The sequence below is a fragment of the Bos grunniens genome, chromosome 29 (assembly GCF_055505025.1).
Source record: "Bos grunniens cultivar Pamir isolate PY7600 chromosome 29, Bosgru_T2T1.0, whole genome shotgun sequence".
NCBI lineage: Eukaryota > Metazoa > Chordata > Mammalia > Artiodactyla > Bovidae > Bos > Bos grunniens.
Genome location: NC_141193.1, coordinates 26388581 through 26405180, shown reverse-complemented (window position 1 = coordinate 26405180; position 16600 = coordinate 26388581). Strand labels below are relative to the sequence as shown.

The 16600-nt window shown below is 48.5% G+C and overlaps 1 protein-coding gene and 1 long non-coding RNA gene across 33 annotated transcripts in view; one reads left to right on the top strand and one right to left on the bottom strand.

Annotated features, from left to right (window-relative positions):
• NAV2 (neuron navigator 2) overlaps positions 1 to 16600 on the bottom strand; it is a 423563-nt gene that overhangs the window by 16039 nt on the left and 390924 nt on the right. For 31 of the 32 annotated variants that reach the window (XM_086385216.1, XM_086385183.1, XM_086385186.1 and 28 more), the window contains 8 exons: positions 12233 to 12386; positions 11217 to 11379; positions 10395 to 10495; positions 8232 to 8327; positions 6361 to 6529; positions 1988 to 2223; positions 346 to 500; positions 117 to 188 (listed from right to left, as the gene is read on the bottom strand). In XM_086385216.1, the coding sequence (XP_086241342.1) occupies positions 117 to 188; positions 346 to 500; positions 1988 to 2223; positions 6361 to 6529; positions 8232 to 8327; positions 10395 to 10495; positions 11217 to 11379; positions 12233 to 12386 (1146 nt within the window). Of the gene's footprint in view, positions 1 to 116; positions 189 to 345; positions 501 to 1987; positions 2224 to 6360; positions 6530 to 8231; positions 8328 to 10394; positions 10496 to 11216; positions 11380 to 12232; positions 12387 to 16600 lie in introns of those variants that run through there. The other variant, XR_015157994.1, reaches the window with a different exon arrangement.
• Positions 12334 to 13778, top strand: LOC147342433 (uncharacterized). The gene is made up of 3 exons (XR_015157996.1): positions 12334 to 12466; positions 12845 to 12967; positions 13648 to 13778. It is a non-coding gene; the product is annotated as an uncharacterized LOC147342433 (long non-coding RNA).

The following is a 16600-nucleotide window of genomic DNA, read 5'->3' as shown; positions in this document are numbered from 1 at the left end:
AACTTAGAAGGATAAATTTAATGACTTGAGGCTTTTGTGAGAGTCAAGTGAACTAAGCTGGGAAAAATAAGCATAGTTTCAGGCATGTAACAGGTACTTGAAAAGAGACACCTTACCTGAAGTTGTGATGAAGCTGCAAGTTGGGAGTAGAAGAGGTAGCCTGATTCATCGTGCCAATTATGTAAGGGCTGTGGAGGAAATGAAGGATGAAGGAAATGGAGAAGAGGGTCCCCGTGCACCTAAGCACATGGCTACCGGCTGGTGTCAGCCCCTCCCACAAGCCCCGCCCCACGCCATGCGCATGCGCTGCTCTCCCGGGGCCGCGACGTCCGGAGCCGCCCTCACCATTTGTGGTCCTTGCAGTTGAGCAGCCCGTTGAAGATCTCGCCCAGGGAGCTGACGTGATGCAGATTGTCCAGGATGATGACGAGAGGCATGTCCATGGCGTTGTTCTCGCTGGCACACTGGTCGGCGAGGTTGGACAGATACTGGCGCAATTCCTGTGGAACCCAGGGGAGTAGGGGGGAAGGAGCTCGTGAACGCCCCCAGGAAGATGCTCGTGCTCGGGGCATCACCTGGGCCGGTACAGGCAGAGGGGTGCTTCCTGAGACCACTCGGGGATCACGTGCTGATCCCCGAGGCACTTCAAGGCCTCAGTCTGGGTGCAGAAGAATGCAGACTGGGGAAGTCTCAGCTCTGCCTTCTGGAATTCTCCAGGCAACAGGAAACCCGGCAAGAGCACTGTGAGGGTGCCCAGGCATGGTTCTGTACACGATCTATCACTCTCTGGAAGTGCTGCCCCTTTTCTCGATATTTCTTACTATGCCAGCCTCCCAGGAAGCTCCTTGAGGGCAGGTGCCTTATACATCTTTGTGCATCCACGGCACCACCTGAGAGCCGCTTATAAGCCCTTGACGAATCAACACAGCAAAGTTTGCCTCTCCGCCATGACCTGCTGATTAGTGTTGGGGCAGACAGACAATGAACAGGTGCAGGGAGGCCATCTCCGTGCACAGGGGGTCTTGAAAGGTCTGAGTGAAAGGATATGCTTTGGTCTTCACTGTGAAGAATGGGCAGGGCAGTGTCTGGAGCAGGGAGTAGAACACAGCCCAGCTCGGCTGGAGTGAGAGGTAAGTCCAAAAAGGAAGAAAAAGAAGAACGTGCAATGGGGAAAGGCCGAAACAGAGAGCTAAGGACCAGCCACTGAAGCCAGGGTTGAGAAGACACCTCGCAACCCTAAGCTGGGACCAAGGCAGACTGTCCAAGCATTTCCACTGCTCCCTGAGAGGCAGAACCAAGCCTATTTGTTGACTTTGGGGTTTAAGACATCGACTTGAGCCCCAGTCCACTGCTCAGTACCATATGAGTAGCCTTAGGTACGTGGCCATCGGCCTCAAGCCTCAGTTTCCTCCTCTGTAAAATGGGATCATGACAACTACTTCCTTGAAGGTCCTGCTGTGGGGAGACCCCTTTCAGGGGCAAGCCATCTGTAAATGACAGCTGTTGTTCGTATTGTTATTGTTGCTCCACAAAAGAAGGTTTCATTTTGGGAAAACAGGAGAATCTAGTAGGCATGTGATGAATTCTTGGTAAAGTGAAATGGAAGCATCTGGGTTAAAGAACTACCAGCTTTGAGCATCATGCCCAACTCATAGCAGGGAAGTAAGAAATAAACTATTGGGTTGGGCAAAAAATTCATTCAGGTTTTTCCATAAAACCCAAAATGTACGGAAAACCCGTAAACTCACACAGAAAACCTGAATGAGTTTTTTGGCCAACCCAATACATCAACTTACACGTGGAACTTCTTGCTGGCGAGTTTGGGGTCATAGCCTTCCTTTCCGCTGGATCCTTTCTACCCTCCTTTCCCAGACTTTTATAACCAGCAAAGGTGAGCACTGTAGGAAATGCTGCTTTGCCATCAGGGTGGTGGTGGCCTCAGTAGCTCTGAAAGGGCTGAGCAGCAGCCTCCGAACGACCGCCTCACCTTGCTGGACTTGTGGTCCACGTTGAAGGTGGCGACCACCCCGTCGGTCAGCTCCCGCCCCTCCCGGAGCACCAGGTACTCTGACAGCCGGTTGGCCAGGTAGGTTTTCCCAGTGCCGCTGGGCCCTGAGAGGATGATCCGCCGGTGCTCCACGAGCAGGGACACATAGCGCTGCAGGATGGGCTTGGGGATCAGCGACTCGAACACCAGCGAGTCCAGGCTGTTTTCCGCGAGCCCTGTGTTTGAGAGAGACAGGAAGTGTTCACAGCCTGGCAGAGCGGGTGGCTCTCTCTGCCTGCCAAAACCCTGGGCTATCCCTTTTCTGGGCAGCCCCCTCATCAGAGACCCCCACCCACCCAGGGACACTGCAGGCTTCCTGCTCCCCAGCAGCCTGTACTCTGGCCCCTGCCTAGGCTGATGGTTCCAGACTCAGGTTTACCTTTCGTGTCTGGACACTTGGTTCTCATCTGTCCTCTGCAGAATTCCTAAGACGCTGCGCTTAGATTGTTTGTCGGGATTTACCGTTAGCGGTGGTGCTCGCTGAGATCTATTGTGAATCTCCCGTGTCTACCTGGACCCGTGGGCTGCCTCTTCACCCTCTTTCTTTCCTGCGTGCCCACACTGAGATACACCACGAAGGTATCAACACTTTTATTATTAAAAAGAGAAAAAATGCAAGCAGGGATCATTTGATTTGGGGATGTAAATACTGGCAGACCTACTCTGAGCCTCTCCCACGACATGAGGATCATTCCCCCTCCTCTCTTGGAACAACTTCATTACTCAGGGCTGTTGGCTTTCTAAGAGCTGTTTTCTTGATATCATTCTCAAGAGAGGATCCAGCCAAGGTTACTTGTCCAGAACCTAAGGTAATTCTATTAAAAAAGCACCTCAACTTTCAATGGCTGAGTCAAAGATCTCTCTTGGTAAACGTCGCATTGCACTTGAAAATATATTGGTTATTTTCAAATATCTTTTGATACTGATTTCTAACATAATTCCACAAGAGAACAGACTCTGTATGATTTCAATACCTTTAGACCATGACATTTTTGCATCTTGTTTTATATGTCCCTAGATATGTTCCACTGTTTCCTGGTTTAGTTTATGGGAACTTGAATAGAATTTATATCCTGCTGCTGTGTGAAAACTGTATAAATCTTAATTATGTTGAATTGGTTCATAGTGCTTTTCAAGTCTACTATATCCTTCTACTTTTCTGCCTATTCATTCTATTAATTTTTGAAAGTTTGATATTGAAACTCCAACTAAAAACTTAATTTATCTGATTAAAAAATAATAGTAATATAATAGAACTACATATAACTTTGTTCTATATTTTCCAAGTCTTCCTGTAAATGTGTTATCATAATTTCATAATTAAATTTTTTTTAAAAAAGTACCTCAAGAAACCATTATATATAGGAAAAAATAAATTGAAAGGAACTTATTTTGTTTTATAATAGCATTTTTCCATCTACATAATTAATTCATTACAAACAGATCCCCATAATGCAAGTATATGCTTGTTTCCAATCCTCCTCAACCAATGCAGTGACTATTCCAGTGGCTTCCCTGGTGGCTCAGTGGTAAAGAGTCCACCTGCAATGCAGGAGACACAAGAGATGTGGGTTTGATCCCTGGGCTGGGAAGATCCCCTGGAGAAGGAAAATGGCAACCCACTCCAGTATTCTTTTTTTACTCCAGTATTCTTGCCCAGGGAAATCCCATGGATAGAGGAGCCTGGTGGGCTACAGTCCATGGGGTTTTAAAAAGAGTTGGACACAACTTAGAGACAAAACAAAAAACAAATCACCCTGATGAAGGATCCCCAATGACATCTGGGTACAGGTCTAAAACCTTCCTAAAACTGGTCTCAATAGCGCCTACACTGGCTCAAAGCTTGATGCAAAGTATGGGGGAAGGGGTGGGGTCTCCTGTCTAAACTTAACAACAACACAGGGCAGGGATTAAAACACACTGAAACCCCTCTCTCTGCTCTTCAGTGCTGTTTCAGCCTCTTGCCATAAACTCCAAGGGAAGGAGTACTTTGCAGACGAACTCACTTCAGAGCACATAAAGCCACAGCCCTTGCCCCAGTACCACTGAGGTGAATCATCTGCAGCTCATGGATCTCTTTCAGCTCAAATCCTTTGGTGGTTTTTAGTGCCTTGAAGGCCTAAGTGTCAGGCACTACAGGGAAACACAGAAGAGTCAGGTATCACTTAAAAACAAGCCCGAGCTCACCCCTGGAGATGCTGAAACAACCTCATGTGCTGAGAGCAGCACCACCTGCAACTCCACGGTGGGGTGGCCTGGATGGGAGGCAGATAATCCTGCCACTGTTTGGTCTGATCTAAGTAATGGGTCACTCCTTTTACCTGTCAGCATTTCCAGTGTTCACCTGCTCGCCAGCGTGGATGAAAGGCAATTTAAGGTCATGGCGTATCAGGCTTTCCTTAAAGGGTTCTCGGGGTGGACAGCTGTTGTTAGGGTGTGCTTGGCAGCCCTCCCTTCTCTCCTTGCAGTGGGGCTCTTGTAGGGAGTTCATTCCAGCTGTCCAAGCAGAGCTGACCAGCACCTGCATCTACCAAAGCTGGGTGTGTGGCCAGGCTGAGCCAAAGCCTCTCCCTGGTCCCTGTGACTGGTTTGGTAATGTGATGAGTATTTGATTCACAGTGGGCCAGAATCCCGGGTAGTGCTAGTGGTAAGGAATCTGCCTGCCAATGCAGGAGATGTTAAGAGAAGCAGTTTCAATTACTGGGTTGGGAAGATCCCCTGGAGGAGGGCATGACTACCCACTACAGTGTTCTTGCCTGGAGAATGCCACGGACAGAGGAGCCTGGTGGGTTACAGTTCATGGGATTGCAAAGAGTTAGACATGACTAAGCGACTTAGCTTGCACACACAGGCCAGAATCACCCCTAAGAATTTCCTGTTACACTTGTCCTCTTTTAAAAGCTTCCTAAGTTTAGAAGGATGAGTCAGGGCCATTGATCAGCCAGGTGCAGAAAATTCAATAAATAAGCAAAGCTGAGGTAAGCCTGGTCCTGACGGCATTGCTGGAGCTCCTGGTTCCACCTGTGCTTGAAGTCCATGCTTGGATTTTCCAAGTACCTGAGCCTGTGTGTTTCCTTTTGGCTAAAGCTAGTTTTTGAGTAGGTTTCTGTCACCTGCAGCCCAAGGCCACAATTGTGGAATGAATGCTAACAAATAAGGCTGTGTATGTGGCTCAAACAGGAACCTGCTGCTTGTCATCAGAGAAGCAAGACCTTCCTTCCTACTGATGAAGAATGCTGGGTGCTTTCGGAAAACCTCCCAACCAGGAGACAAAGTTTGCATCAAACAGCCCCCAAACTACAGTCAAAATCAGTACCTTCTGGGGAAGATATAAGATGCTGTGAAGGTTGAGCTTAGAACAGTGTTTAGCAATCTCTTCTTTAGGTGGTTCATAAAATATAGGAAAAAGGGGTTTTGCAGTCATATGCATTTGTATAAGATTGGATCATTCAGCCTTTTTAACAGTTAAGAATCAGGACATTAAAGTGGTAAGTGTTAGTCAGTCATGTCCAACTCCTTGTAGCCCCATGGACTGTAGCCTACCAGGCTCTTCTGTCCATGGAATTTTCCAGGCAAGAATACTGGAGTGGATAGCCATTTCCTTCTCCAGGGGATCTTCCCAACCCACGGATAGAACCTGGGTCTCCTCCATTGCAGGCGGATTCTTTACTGTCTCAGCCACCAGGGAAGCCCCAGGACATTAAAGGACAGAGGTTTTAGAGAACCCATATGCCTGTTCACCACCCCCAAACTCAGATGGGAATAATGATTATTTGGCCATGAAATTTTTCCCCCCACATACTCTGTGAGTCTAAAGTTCCAGAGAATACAGTTTGGCCTGAGGTGTAGCCTCTCTGGGTGATGAGGCAATCAGAGGGTTGAGTAGCATCTTGCGTGGGCAGGAGCGTCAGCGCTTCTTGGGGTTTTCTGAGTGACTCCTCCCTGGCCACAGTGCCCTGTGGCCTCTCCCATCTGTAGAGCAGGACCGTGTCCAAGGCTTGCCAGCAAGAGTAACTCACAGGTATCAGCAGAGCCCCATTTCAACATTAAGATTCCATTATGTCAGAGTCATAAGGCTAATGGGACCTCTTGTTATGTAATTTCAGCAATAAACTAAAATTGTTTGTTTCCAATGGTAGTTGAAAATGCTGAAGACTGTTGCTTAGGTAAGTGTAACTGTGGTGGCAGAGGGAAAAAAAAATACAACCCACATTCACACACACAAATGAAATCCTGGCCACTGGTTCCTGTGCCAAGTCACAGAACAAACAATGCAATTCTGGAATCTCCCCTCCTGCACGTGGCCGGATTACCTTTGACCGCCACGGAGATGGTCGTGTTCTCCCCCACCAGGTAGCCGCAGGGAAGCAGTTCGGGGGTCTCGGAGGTGTTGCTGCGCTTGACGTCCCCGATGCTGTAGCCAAGGACACTGTCAGAGTTCAGCCCCAGCTGACTCACTGGGTCAATGTGAATGATGTACTCCTGGAAAAAATCAAATAAAGACCCCGTTAAAGATGTGGGGAAAAAATCTGTGGAAGACTCACGGTTTCATTGGGTGATTTATGATCATTTTCTCCTCTTCCCCAGCTGATGCCTGAGTTGAAACTGACCTATGGAATGGGGGGCAGAAGAGCTGACTTTCAATGGAGGGGGCGGTGTCCTCATATCACAGGCCCCCTAAAGCACAGATTTATGTGGTTAGTGATGGGAGGGTGGCAAACTCTCACAAGATGGTGAACGTGTAGTCTGGATAAACCAAGCAGAGAAGCTATGGTGCCTTTCCTCTAAGTTCAGCTGAAGTTTTAAAGACACTGGGGCCTGTGAATGGGGCTGGAAAATGCATGAAGAAGTGCATGAAATGCATGAAAATTCTGATAAGAAATCTCTCCACCAGTCCCTTCTTTTGGCTCAGGTCAAGGGCCATACTAAATGACAAAGGGAACAAAACTCCGGGCTGCTAAAAAAAAAAGCAGCTCTAGAGTTTTACATAAACAAACATGTGTTTAATTTGGAAAGTGTTCCAAATTAGATGAGTGATTGAGAGGTTTTAGGTCAGTGACCTTGGAACAAAGTCCACAGGCTCTGTGGTAGCCAAACAACTGAGATGGAATCCTGATAACAAGCTGCTGCCTTTAATGGTCTCACTTCTCACCTGTGACACCTCCCTGGCTCTTTTCAGCCTGATCTGTGGTCATTTTAATCCGAGGATGTCCCAACTGCCCATGAACAGAGACAAGGTTCCGGCCGGGGCAGCAGGCTTGGTCTGCCCTAAGCCATTTCCACCCTTTTACCCCGTCCCACTTCTGCAGACTGGTCTGCCAAAATGGGAAGCAAGCTTGAGTCCAAGGACACAACTTTCTCTGTGTGAAGCCACCTCAGTCTAGATGCTGGGAAACTAGAGCATACTAGGTTAAAAGTCAGATTTCGAAATCAGACCAACAACCAGACCAATATGGTCTCTGACACAGAAAAAATGTGGGCTATTATTAATACTCGGGGATGTGATGAATGAACACTCTGGTCACTGACCTACTTTAGGGCAATAGCCCAAAAAATGTACTAAAAGCGCTTTCAGATCACCAATACATCAAGGTTCACCTAGATGCTCATTAGTTATTTCTCCTTTGGCGAACACCCACTCCAATGATGTGATTAGAACGAACAGAAAAGTAACTGTGCCAACAACCTTGACACTAGCTCTGGGTCAGAAGTCAGTGTCACACACAGCACAAATCACAGACTCCGAAATGTTGGCACAGGACCCTGGGCAAGGTGGATCAGATCCCCTCACCAAAATGAAGGGTGGAAATGTGATGTCTTGGCCCCAGCCCCAGAACACACGGTGCAAGACGCATCCAACAGGCCGTTCTAAGGTGAAGACAGAACGTGGCCATTAGCAGTTCACTTTGAGAGGCTCGTGCAACGGTTCAGGGCTGGCGAAACGCCCCTCGCTGGCTGGCCAACCTCTGCAAAGGGCAGACGTTCTCGTCTGTTGGTCCTGTCACCAGTCTGTACTTAGCATCCTCCTTCTGTTCCCTTGACAACCAGGCATAAGTCCCAGCAACGGAAGAATGTGGGAGAGGGGACACAGCCCAAGAAATGACCAGGTTCAGGAAACAAACCACCCTTTCCTTTCCTGAGGCCCAGGCCCTCACTTGGATGGCTGTCTCCACGAAGAACTTACTTTGAAGAGCCGTCTAACCACCCCATCAAGCACGTCCCACTTCGTCTTGCCACTGACTCCAATGCAGCCGATGAGGAAGAGGTGTGGTCTGGAATCCTAAGGGTGAGATGGCCACAGGTGAAAAACAGGTGGATCCTTTCTGACTCAGGCTAGCAGAGGACTCGGATTGTCTTAGAACGCCACCAGTGGCTTGAGAGGGGCTCACAGTTCCTATTTGCTTTAACACCAGATGTGACTTGGACCTAATGCAACTGTCTTAAACACTTTCCTCCTCTATCACAACCCAGGGGTCAGGAAGAGAGGGTCTCCTTTCTAGAATCTAGAACCTTTTACTGAACGTGTACCTCATATGGATGTCGATCACGTATCCCCTGTGGGGAATACTCTCTTCTCTCCTTTCTGCCATCTCTCCCTTTCCAAATTTTGCTTATGAACTCACCTCTTCCAGGAAGCCTTCAATGATTAACACACCAGGCTCAGCAGTCACACTGCTTCAGTAGTTCTGTACACAACTTATATGATGATATAGTCTGTGCTTGTTTATTTTGAGGCATTTGTCTTATTTGTCTATCAAGTTTGTCTCCTTGTTAGATCTTAAATTCCTTTGGGATTTTTTTCTTTTCTTCTATTTTTTAATGATATTGATTTCTTTTCTTCTAGTTAAAATTTTAAACATGCTCAGTTCTGAAAACCAGTAAGACTCCCAGAAGTTCACACACAAAAATAATATTTTTCTACTTCATTTGCCTCGCTGCCCACAGAGCTCTGCATAGTAGGGGCTAACTGATCACACTGACTAAAGGAAACCAGTAGAACATTCTTTTCTGTTTGGTTTTAAAATACCTGACATGCTGATAAGAATATATAATTAGGAGGGTAGAGAGAAGTGGGGAGAGCTGGGGGTGTATTTGCCAGCTGAGCAACATCAGCAGAGAAGAAAGCACCTGTCTTGCAGTGCGATGATCTGGCCCCACCACTTGCCTTAGGTAAGTGATGCTGGGGTCCTGGGTTTGTCAATTGTAAAGTGGAGATGACAAAATCTGGGCAGCCAACCTCATCTAGATGTTGTGGTGATCCAGAACAACACCATTTTGGAAAGGGACAAAGTTTTATAAAGTGTTAGATCTGTTTGTGTTGATGATCATTAGAATAAAAGGCATTCACAGGTATCATAAATTATAAGAATGACTTCCCCTTTGGTAATCTATCGCTCTACCAGCCAAGCTCTGAAAATGGAGTTATTTATTGGATCTTTCTAAACTAGATGATGCTCAGACCCCTAGCAGCTCCCCTCTTCAGTGAGGCTAGATGGCCACCCACATGTGGAATCCTCTGGCAGAGAAGTCTGGCTAGAGACGCTGTGTTCTGATGGCCACTTTGGGCTCCCAAGATCTCAGAGCCTTTAATAGCATGTTGGCTAAAATACTCAGAAATAATAAGCAAGCAAAAACTTCAAGGGACTTACATTAGAGGCTCATGAGGCCTCTTACTTATGGGAGAGGTGGTCATTCTCAGCATCATTTGGATTTAATCAATGACTAAAAATCAACTTTGATTATCAACCCCTGCCCCCCACCCTAAAACAGTCTGATGAGGTTATGACCTCTGGACCCTGGAAGAGAACATAACACTCGGATGCCCCAGCTTCAGCAAATCAGGATGTCCTACCATCTCCACTGCCAGCACCTGTACGCTCCTGGGCTTGGCCACCTCTGTCTCCCAGGGTCTACTTGGTCAGCAACCTCTGACGACTGGATAAAACTGGTGCTCTTGGTCAGCTGAATTTGGTCAGCTTATTTCTGTACCTTCTGTGCTAAATAAATGTGCTTAGCTGCCTTTGAAGAGTTTTGGGAACATACTAAATTCGGACAAGCCGTTTCTGATTGATGTTAATGTTTAGTTAGATACTTGAAAGTGGGGCAACCTGGACCAATTTTAAGGACTCTTTATAGAGTTTCCAAACACAAGAGATAGGGAAGGGCCGATTGTTCACGTTTGTGGTATCAAAATGCTGCTGGGGATTTAGGGTTAGTTAGGGAAAGCGTTAGTACTATTTCTAAGTCACCCAGGCTCCGAGATGATGGGTGTGATGATGGAATCACTACGCTAGGCAGTTCTACCTGGGGAAGGGGCAGGCTGAGCAGGGTAAGGGATCCAACTAACCTCCTTCCACTTCATTTCCTCCTGAAAGCTGACAACTATCTTAACATGCCTGCCTCCTTCCTTCCGAGCCGAGCATTCACCAGCGTCATCCAGCAACATGTCTGCGAATGGAAAACATCGACAGCCTTAGGCACATGGGACAGCAAAGCCGGCCTCCTGACACCCCCGCTGCTGGTCGGCACAGCAGCAGGACAGACCGGGTGTCGCCGTGCAGGGGCCACAGGGTGGGGGCGGGGGCAGGGGAGGGGGCAGCATGGAGAGTGCAACCACAGAACCAACAGCGGGCCAACCGAGGAGCCAGCGGGCTGATGCACCTTGCTGAATGGAAGTGCGAGGGAGACTCAACCAGAACGATAGCAAGAGCAGCCTCATGGATAAGAAATCAAAAGCGTCAGCCTCGGTAGGCTTACAAAGAAAACCTAGATGGTGCTCGCTAATTATCCAGCCAGCCTAGAATCCAGCCCCAAGGCAGGAAGGTCATAAACCAAGCCGTCATCCCAAGTGGGACCGTTTACCACGAGGGGGTGGTAGGCAGCATACAGCTCGCAGGTCAGCCTCTGAGAATGGATCAAACACAACTCAGCATGGTGGGCGAGGGGATCCAAGCTCATGGCTTGGCGATCTTGGGGCACTGGAGCAAAGCATGACAGCAGTCTAACGGCTGGGCTCATGTTGGTAGCGGACGCACACCCACATACACACAGACACACACCCTAAGTGCACACACGCCTCTGCTTCTCCATTGGATCTGCTGATCTGCTCATCTTGGGGCTCCTGCTTAGAGACCAGAGGGCCAACTGCAGGCCCTGTGACCCCACTCACCCAGGCTGCTGGACTCGGCGAGATTCAGGCTGTGCTGGGAGAGCCCCAGGGACTGCCTGGGGGAGGCGGACAGGGACACCTGGGAGGGCGCCCGGCTGCAGCCACTGCCTTGAGACTCTGACTTCAGCCGGTCATTCTCAGCCTTCAGCTTCTCTATTTCACTCTGTAAAGGGGAAGGCAGAAACTCACTCACTGGGCGGATATACTGTGACCAAGCCTTTTCTGGAGAAGGAATTTGAAAGTTCCCTGCAGGGATCAAATGTGCATCCTGGCCGAGGTAAAGTTACACTCTCAGAGACATTGTTCAACGTGGTTCCTTTGCTGTATACAGAAGGCCTCTCTGGCAGGGGAAGGTCTGAGAGCTGGCCTTCTTTGACAAAGGCCTCAGAAATCTTTCCCAGAGTAGGGGTGGTAGGTGGAAGAATTCATATCTAAGAAGTCTGAAAACCTCTGGGTTTCTCAACCCAGGCCTTTACTGCAGGACTTGATATCTCAGAGCCTTTAACGAGCTGGTACGCATTTTAAATCTGAGAGGCGCACAGAGCATGCAGTATCTCTCAAACAAATTTGATCAAGGAGCTTTCTTTTCACACAGCCTCTTGTGGAATGAGTGTTCCATGGAACCTCCTTTGGGAAACACTGCTCTCCAGTTGAGGTCCGATTTGGTAGAACCCACAGGGGTCTTTTACTCTGTATTTGTGAAGGACCTTCTGTGTGTTAAGAACTGGTGCTCACACATCCAGAGGAAGGGACTCAAAAGAGAATAGCTCAGAAGACGCAGATGCCTTCAGTCTGCATCAGAAGGTGAGAGGAGCTGGGGACAGAACAAATCTATAGGGATTCAGAAGAGGGCACCGCACTAACACTCCCAGCTGCAGGACTCGAAAGGGCTTGGCGCAGGAAGAGGCGTCAGGCTGAGCCTTGGGCGAAGGGTCCAACCCGGAAGTGCAGAAGGCTGTCCCGCGGGGGGCGGGAGCGTGGCAGGAACAGCTCCTCCCCTGCAGCCTGGGGCTCACCTGCATCCTGTTCATGGCCTCCCGCAGCTGGTCCAGCTGGTGAGCAGAGCTGAGGGCTTCCAGGCGGATGTCGGTCAGCTTCATCTCCTTGTCTCTCAGTTCGTTTCGGAGCTGCATGACCGTCTCAGCTTCGCTGTCCATGCACTCCGAAATGCTAGGGAAAGAGAAGTGTTGCTGACCAAGGTAGCTCTGAGTGCAGCTCCTCTGAGTTGCCCCCGGCCACTACATCATCAGGTTTGTTCAGGAGTAATCCTATATAAAAGGGGCTTCCCTGGTGGCTCAGACGGCAAAGGACCCCGTATATCCAACTCCCTGGTGCTTCCCGGAAGTGAAAGTGCAAGTGCAAGTTGCTCAGCTGTGTCCAACTCTTTGCAACCCCATGGCCTATACAGTCCATGGAATTCTCCAGGCCAAATAGCGGAGTGGGTAGCCTTTCCCTTCTCCAGGGGATCTTCCCAACCCAGGGATCGAACTGGGGTCTCCCGCATTGCAGGCGGATTCTTTACCAGTTGAGCCAAAAGGGAAGCCCAAGAATACTGGAGTGGGTAGCCTATCCCTTCTCCAGCAGATCTTCCCTACCCAGGAATTGAACTGGGGTCTCCTGCATTGCAGGTGGATTCTTTACCAGCTGAGCTATGAGGGAAGCTTCCTGGAAGTGACAATAGCAAGAGCACCTGAAATTCACAGACTTCATTGCTTCTCTACACTGTTTGCAGAGTTCTGGCAATCTGAATGGTATGCCCTTTAGCCAAATTCCAGAGATTCAGGGATAAACAGAAGCCAGCCAAAGAGAACAGTAACTTGGGACTTTGACACCCTCTGTGAAGTATACACAAGCTGGGCCCCTACAATGACACTATATAGCCCTTGATATCAAAACCTCCTCAGAGAAACAAGGTCCCCTGTCTATTTTAAAGATTAGACCCTCCAGGCGCAGATAGCTGAGGGTGATTTTTATTTGCCAAAAAGGGGAAAAAACCGACAGATACAGGTGGGCGATGTTAGTCTGTCTCTGGTCATGTTCTAAAGCCCATTCCTTTAAAGGTGTTCAGAGAGAGAAACATTCTTTCATTCCCCCACCCGACACTGCTTAATAAGCCCATGGCAAGGAAGAAAAAACATCTCAGGTCATTAGCAGAGAGGATGGTATGACATGAAAACCAAAATTTTATTTGAAACACAGTGGTGAGCAGTCCTACCCCGGCTGGACACCAGATCAGGGGACTGTGGGACCCCGTGAGTCCCTGTTTTAAGAGGTGGTGCTTCCAGACTGGGTTCCTTATTTGATTACTGAGGTCTGTCCTTCTGCTACCTGGCAAATCAGCACAAACTGGGAGATCATAAGAGTAGTGATGAATTGCAGTGTTAGAAAAGACAGTTCAATTTAGAAAAGGTTCTGTTGATTTCAATGATAGGAGCTGAGGTGCAGGGTGATCCAGAAGAGCAAGCTTGGACATTTCTTGGACCGAAAACAGAAAAAAGAAAGAAAGAAAAAAAAAAAAAAAAAGCCCAAGTTCAGAAAGTCACAAAGCTGAAGCTGATTATCTCTGAATGACATGGTGAGCATGTGGTCTGCAGAAATAATCATGCGAGCCCTCTCTCCAGGACCCAAGCACTGGATGTGAGGTCAAACCAAACCTGACCTGTGAAACCAGGAGAGAGACTGGACATGTTAACTGCCAAACAGGAGGCCCGTGATCACTGTTAAAAGAGACACAGTTGTATTTGGGGGACCGAAAGGACTAGAAGAAAAATTTAACACCTGAACAGGCAAATCTTTTTGTGGTTGTTTTCTTGACCTGCACCCTGAACTGTTTTGAGAGATACAAAACCACCTCTTTTTAAAAAGTTGTCAGCAGCCAATAAAACTTCACTTCAAAAATCTTCGGAGACCTCCAACAGACCCTTGAAAATCTCCTAATTATTCCCATTTCATACCTGTGAGAAACAGATTTGGGGCCCACAGATTTAGGACTAAGACAGATTTGGGCTAGAGAGACGGTAATGTCTTTAGAAATCATATCCTCCCCCTCCGCCCACTGCCACCCTCTCCCAGCTCTCTGTGACTGTGGTCTGTGGGGTTTAACTATATAGTCACATATATATAATATACATATATTTTTTTGGTTTGGGAGGTTTTCAAGGGGATCTTGGAAAAACTGCTTCATTCTTGAGAGAGGACTATGGTTTCCTGGTTTAAATGGAGTGTAAAGTCTGAACAAAATTCCACTGTGACACTCTGGTCTTAGCCAAACCCTGTCTCATCCAAACTTGAAGATTCCAGGTCATTGCAAAGAACAATCGGCTTTGGTTCACACTGTCTGTCTGTCACATGGCAAGGCATTTTGCTCCAGTCTCCTTCACATGGTCTGTGCTTTTCCCCAGAAAGCTTTCTCAGCAAAGAGAGACAACATTTCCTTGGCACCCGCTTTGTGGAATTTATCACATGCATTACTCTGTGAAGCTTGGCCAAACAATAACTTTACAAAGGAAGAAAGTCTGTTACGAGTAACCCTACCAAGAATTCAAGGCCGCCCCATGAACCCCCCTCCACCACCCCCAAATAGGTCACTTTTCAGAAACACAGCATGGCAAGGCTGCCCAGGAGGGGTGCCCTACAGCTCAGAGATGCTGCTGAAAATGAGCCCCAACTAAGAGTCAGTCCCTGTGCCAACTGCCCACGCCAGATGTTCCCCCTGGTTCCCGCCTCCCCTAGACTTCTGCTGTGTCATCGATAATCGCTCCCTACATGACTGCTGACTCCTCTAGGACCAGGATTCTCGTCTGTTGCATCTGATCACACTGACCCCCACGTAACAGCTACTGAATGCATGGACCACCGCACTGGGCATCTGCAGCGTACTATTTAATGTACTATGGATACTACCAACTTCAGGAAGAGGTGCTACAGTTATTTCCGTTTTAAGAAGAGGGAGACTGAGGCATAAAGCAATTGACATGCCTATTAAAGACGTGAGAAGCACAAAGATATCTGGTGGGTCTGCTTAACCCCAGGGCCATGCTCTAGAACTATATCCTGCAGGCACTCAACACACGCTCGTCCCCTCCGTGAACTGCTTACTGAAGCAACTTGATATTAATTTTTCCTACTCTGCCCCTAACACTTAATGCCACCATATTCCTGCCATCTTGCCCAGGAAGCAGGGTTGGGGGCATACCTAATTTAACACATCCCGAGTGTGGGAAGCGCTGCCTTCCCACATGGCCATTCCTTCCGCCCACGTTGTAGGAACTTTTCCGAGCTCTGACTCCTCTGCCTTTGGTATCTTCTTTGAACGCCCTCTCATGTCTAGATCTGCACATTCTTACAAACCCTTCAAGGCTGGAAAGAACCATTTGCTCTCTGCCCACCCTTTGGAAAACCAGACCCAAAACAAACATCTCCAGTGTGCGCGGATGCTGTGGAATGTCAGGAAACAGCTACCGAGCCAAGAGTGGGCCCCACCCGGTCCCTCTGGGGAAAGTGGTTTGGGTTTGGAGGGAGCGCTCTGGCTCTGGGCTCTAGGAGCCCCACAGGCTGAGTGCATGGCTGCCACCCTCGCCTCAACGCACTTGGCCGCCTAGCAGCTTCTGGCCCAGTTATTCCTCCCTCCTCCAAATGGACTCTTCTGTCTGCCCCTGGGTTTCCACTCACCTCCCTGGCTGCTCTACTTTCTCTTCCTGAACGTCAAATATCAGAGAGTCCCAGAACTCAGTCCTTATCCCTCTGTCTCTCCTCCATGTCTATTCAGTTCCTTAGAGGATCCCTCCAGTTTCCCAGCTTTTGAACCACCTGTGAGCTCATGTTTCCCAAATCTCAACCTTTAGGAACTTTAGGCTGGTTGGCATTTCCACAGGATGTCTCCTGGGCATCTCACACCTCACACGGTCAAACCACAGCTCCTGGTCCCCTCCTGGCCCAGTGTGTGTCTCCCACTCATCCCAGAAACAATACCTCCACATCCCCAAGTCCTCAAGTTGCAAATCTAGGAATATTCAACATTTCTTCTCTTCCCTTCACATGCCCCATCGCCGGGTGCTATCAGCTTTCCTTTCGGAATATATCCTAAGTCCACCCAGGACTCACCATTAGCATCAATTACTCATTCCACCTAATATCTGAATGCCCGCAAAACCAACAGGGTACCTAACTACATGGAGCTTCACCTGGAGACTGGAGAATTGGGGCAAAGAAGAGATAACCAAGGAGATGCTCCGTAACAGGGGGTGATATCTGCAACGGTGAAGGGGACTGTTGGGAGTGCTGGCTGGTGGTGGGTGTGGTTTCACACGAGGTGCCTAGGCCGGGCCTTGCTGATAGGGTAACACTGAGCCGCCTGTGCCAGGCAGAGGGCACAGAAAGGGCAA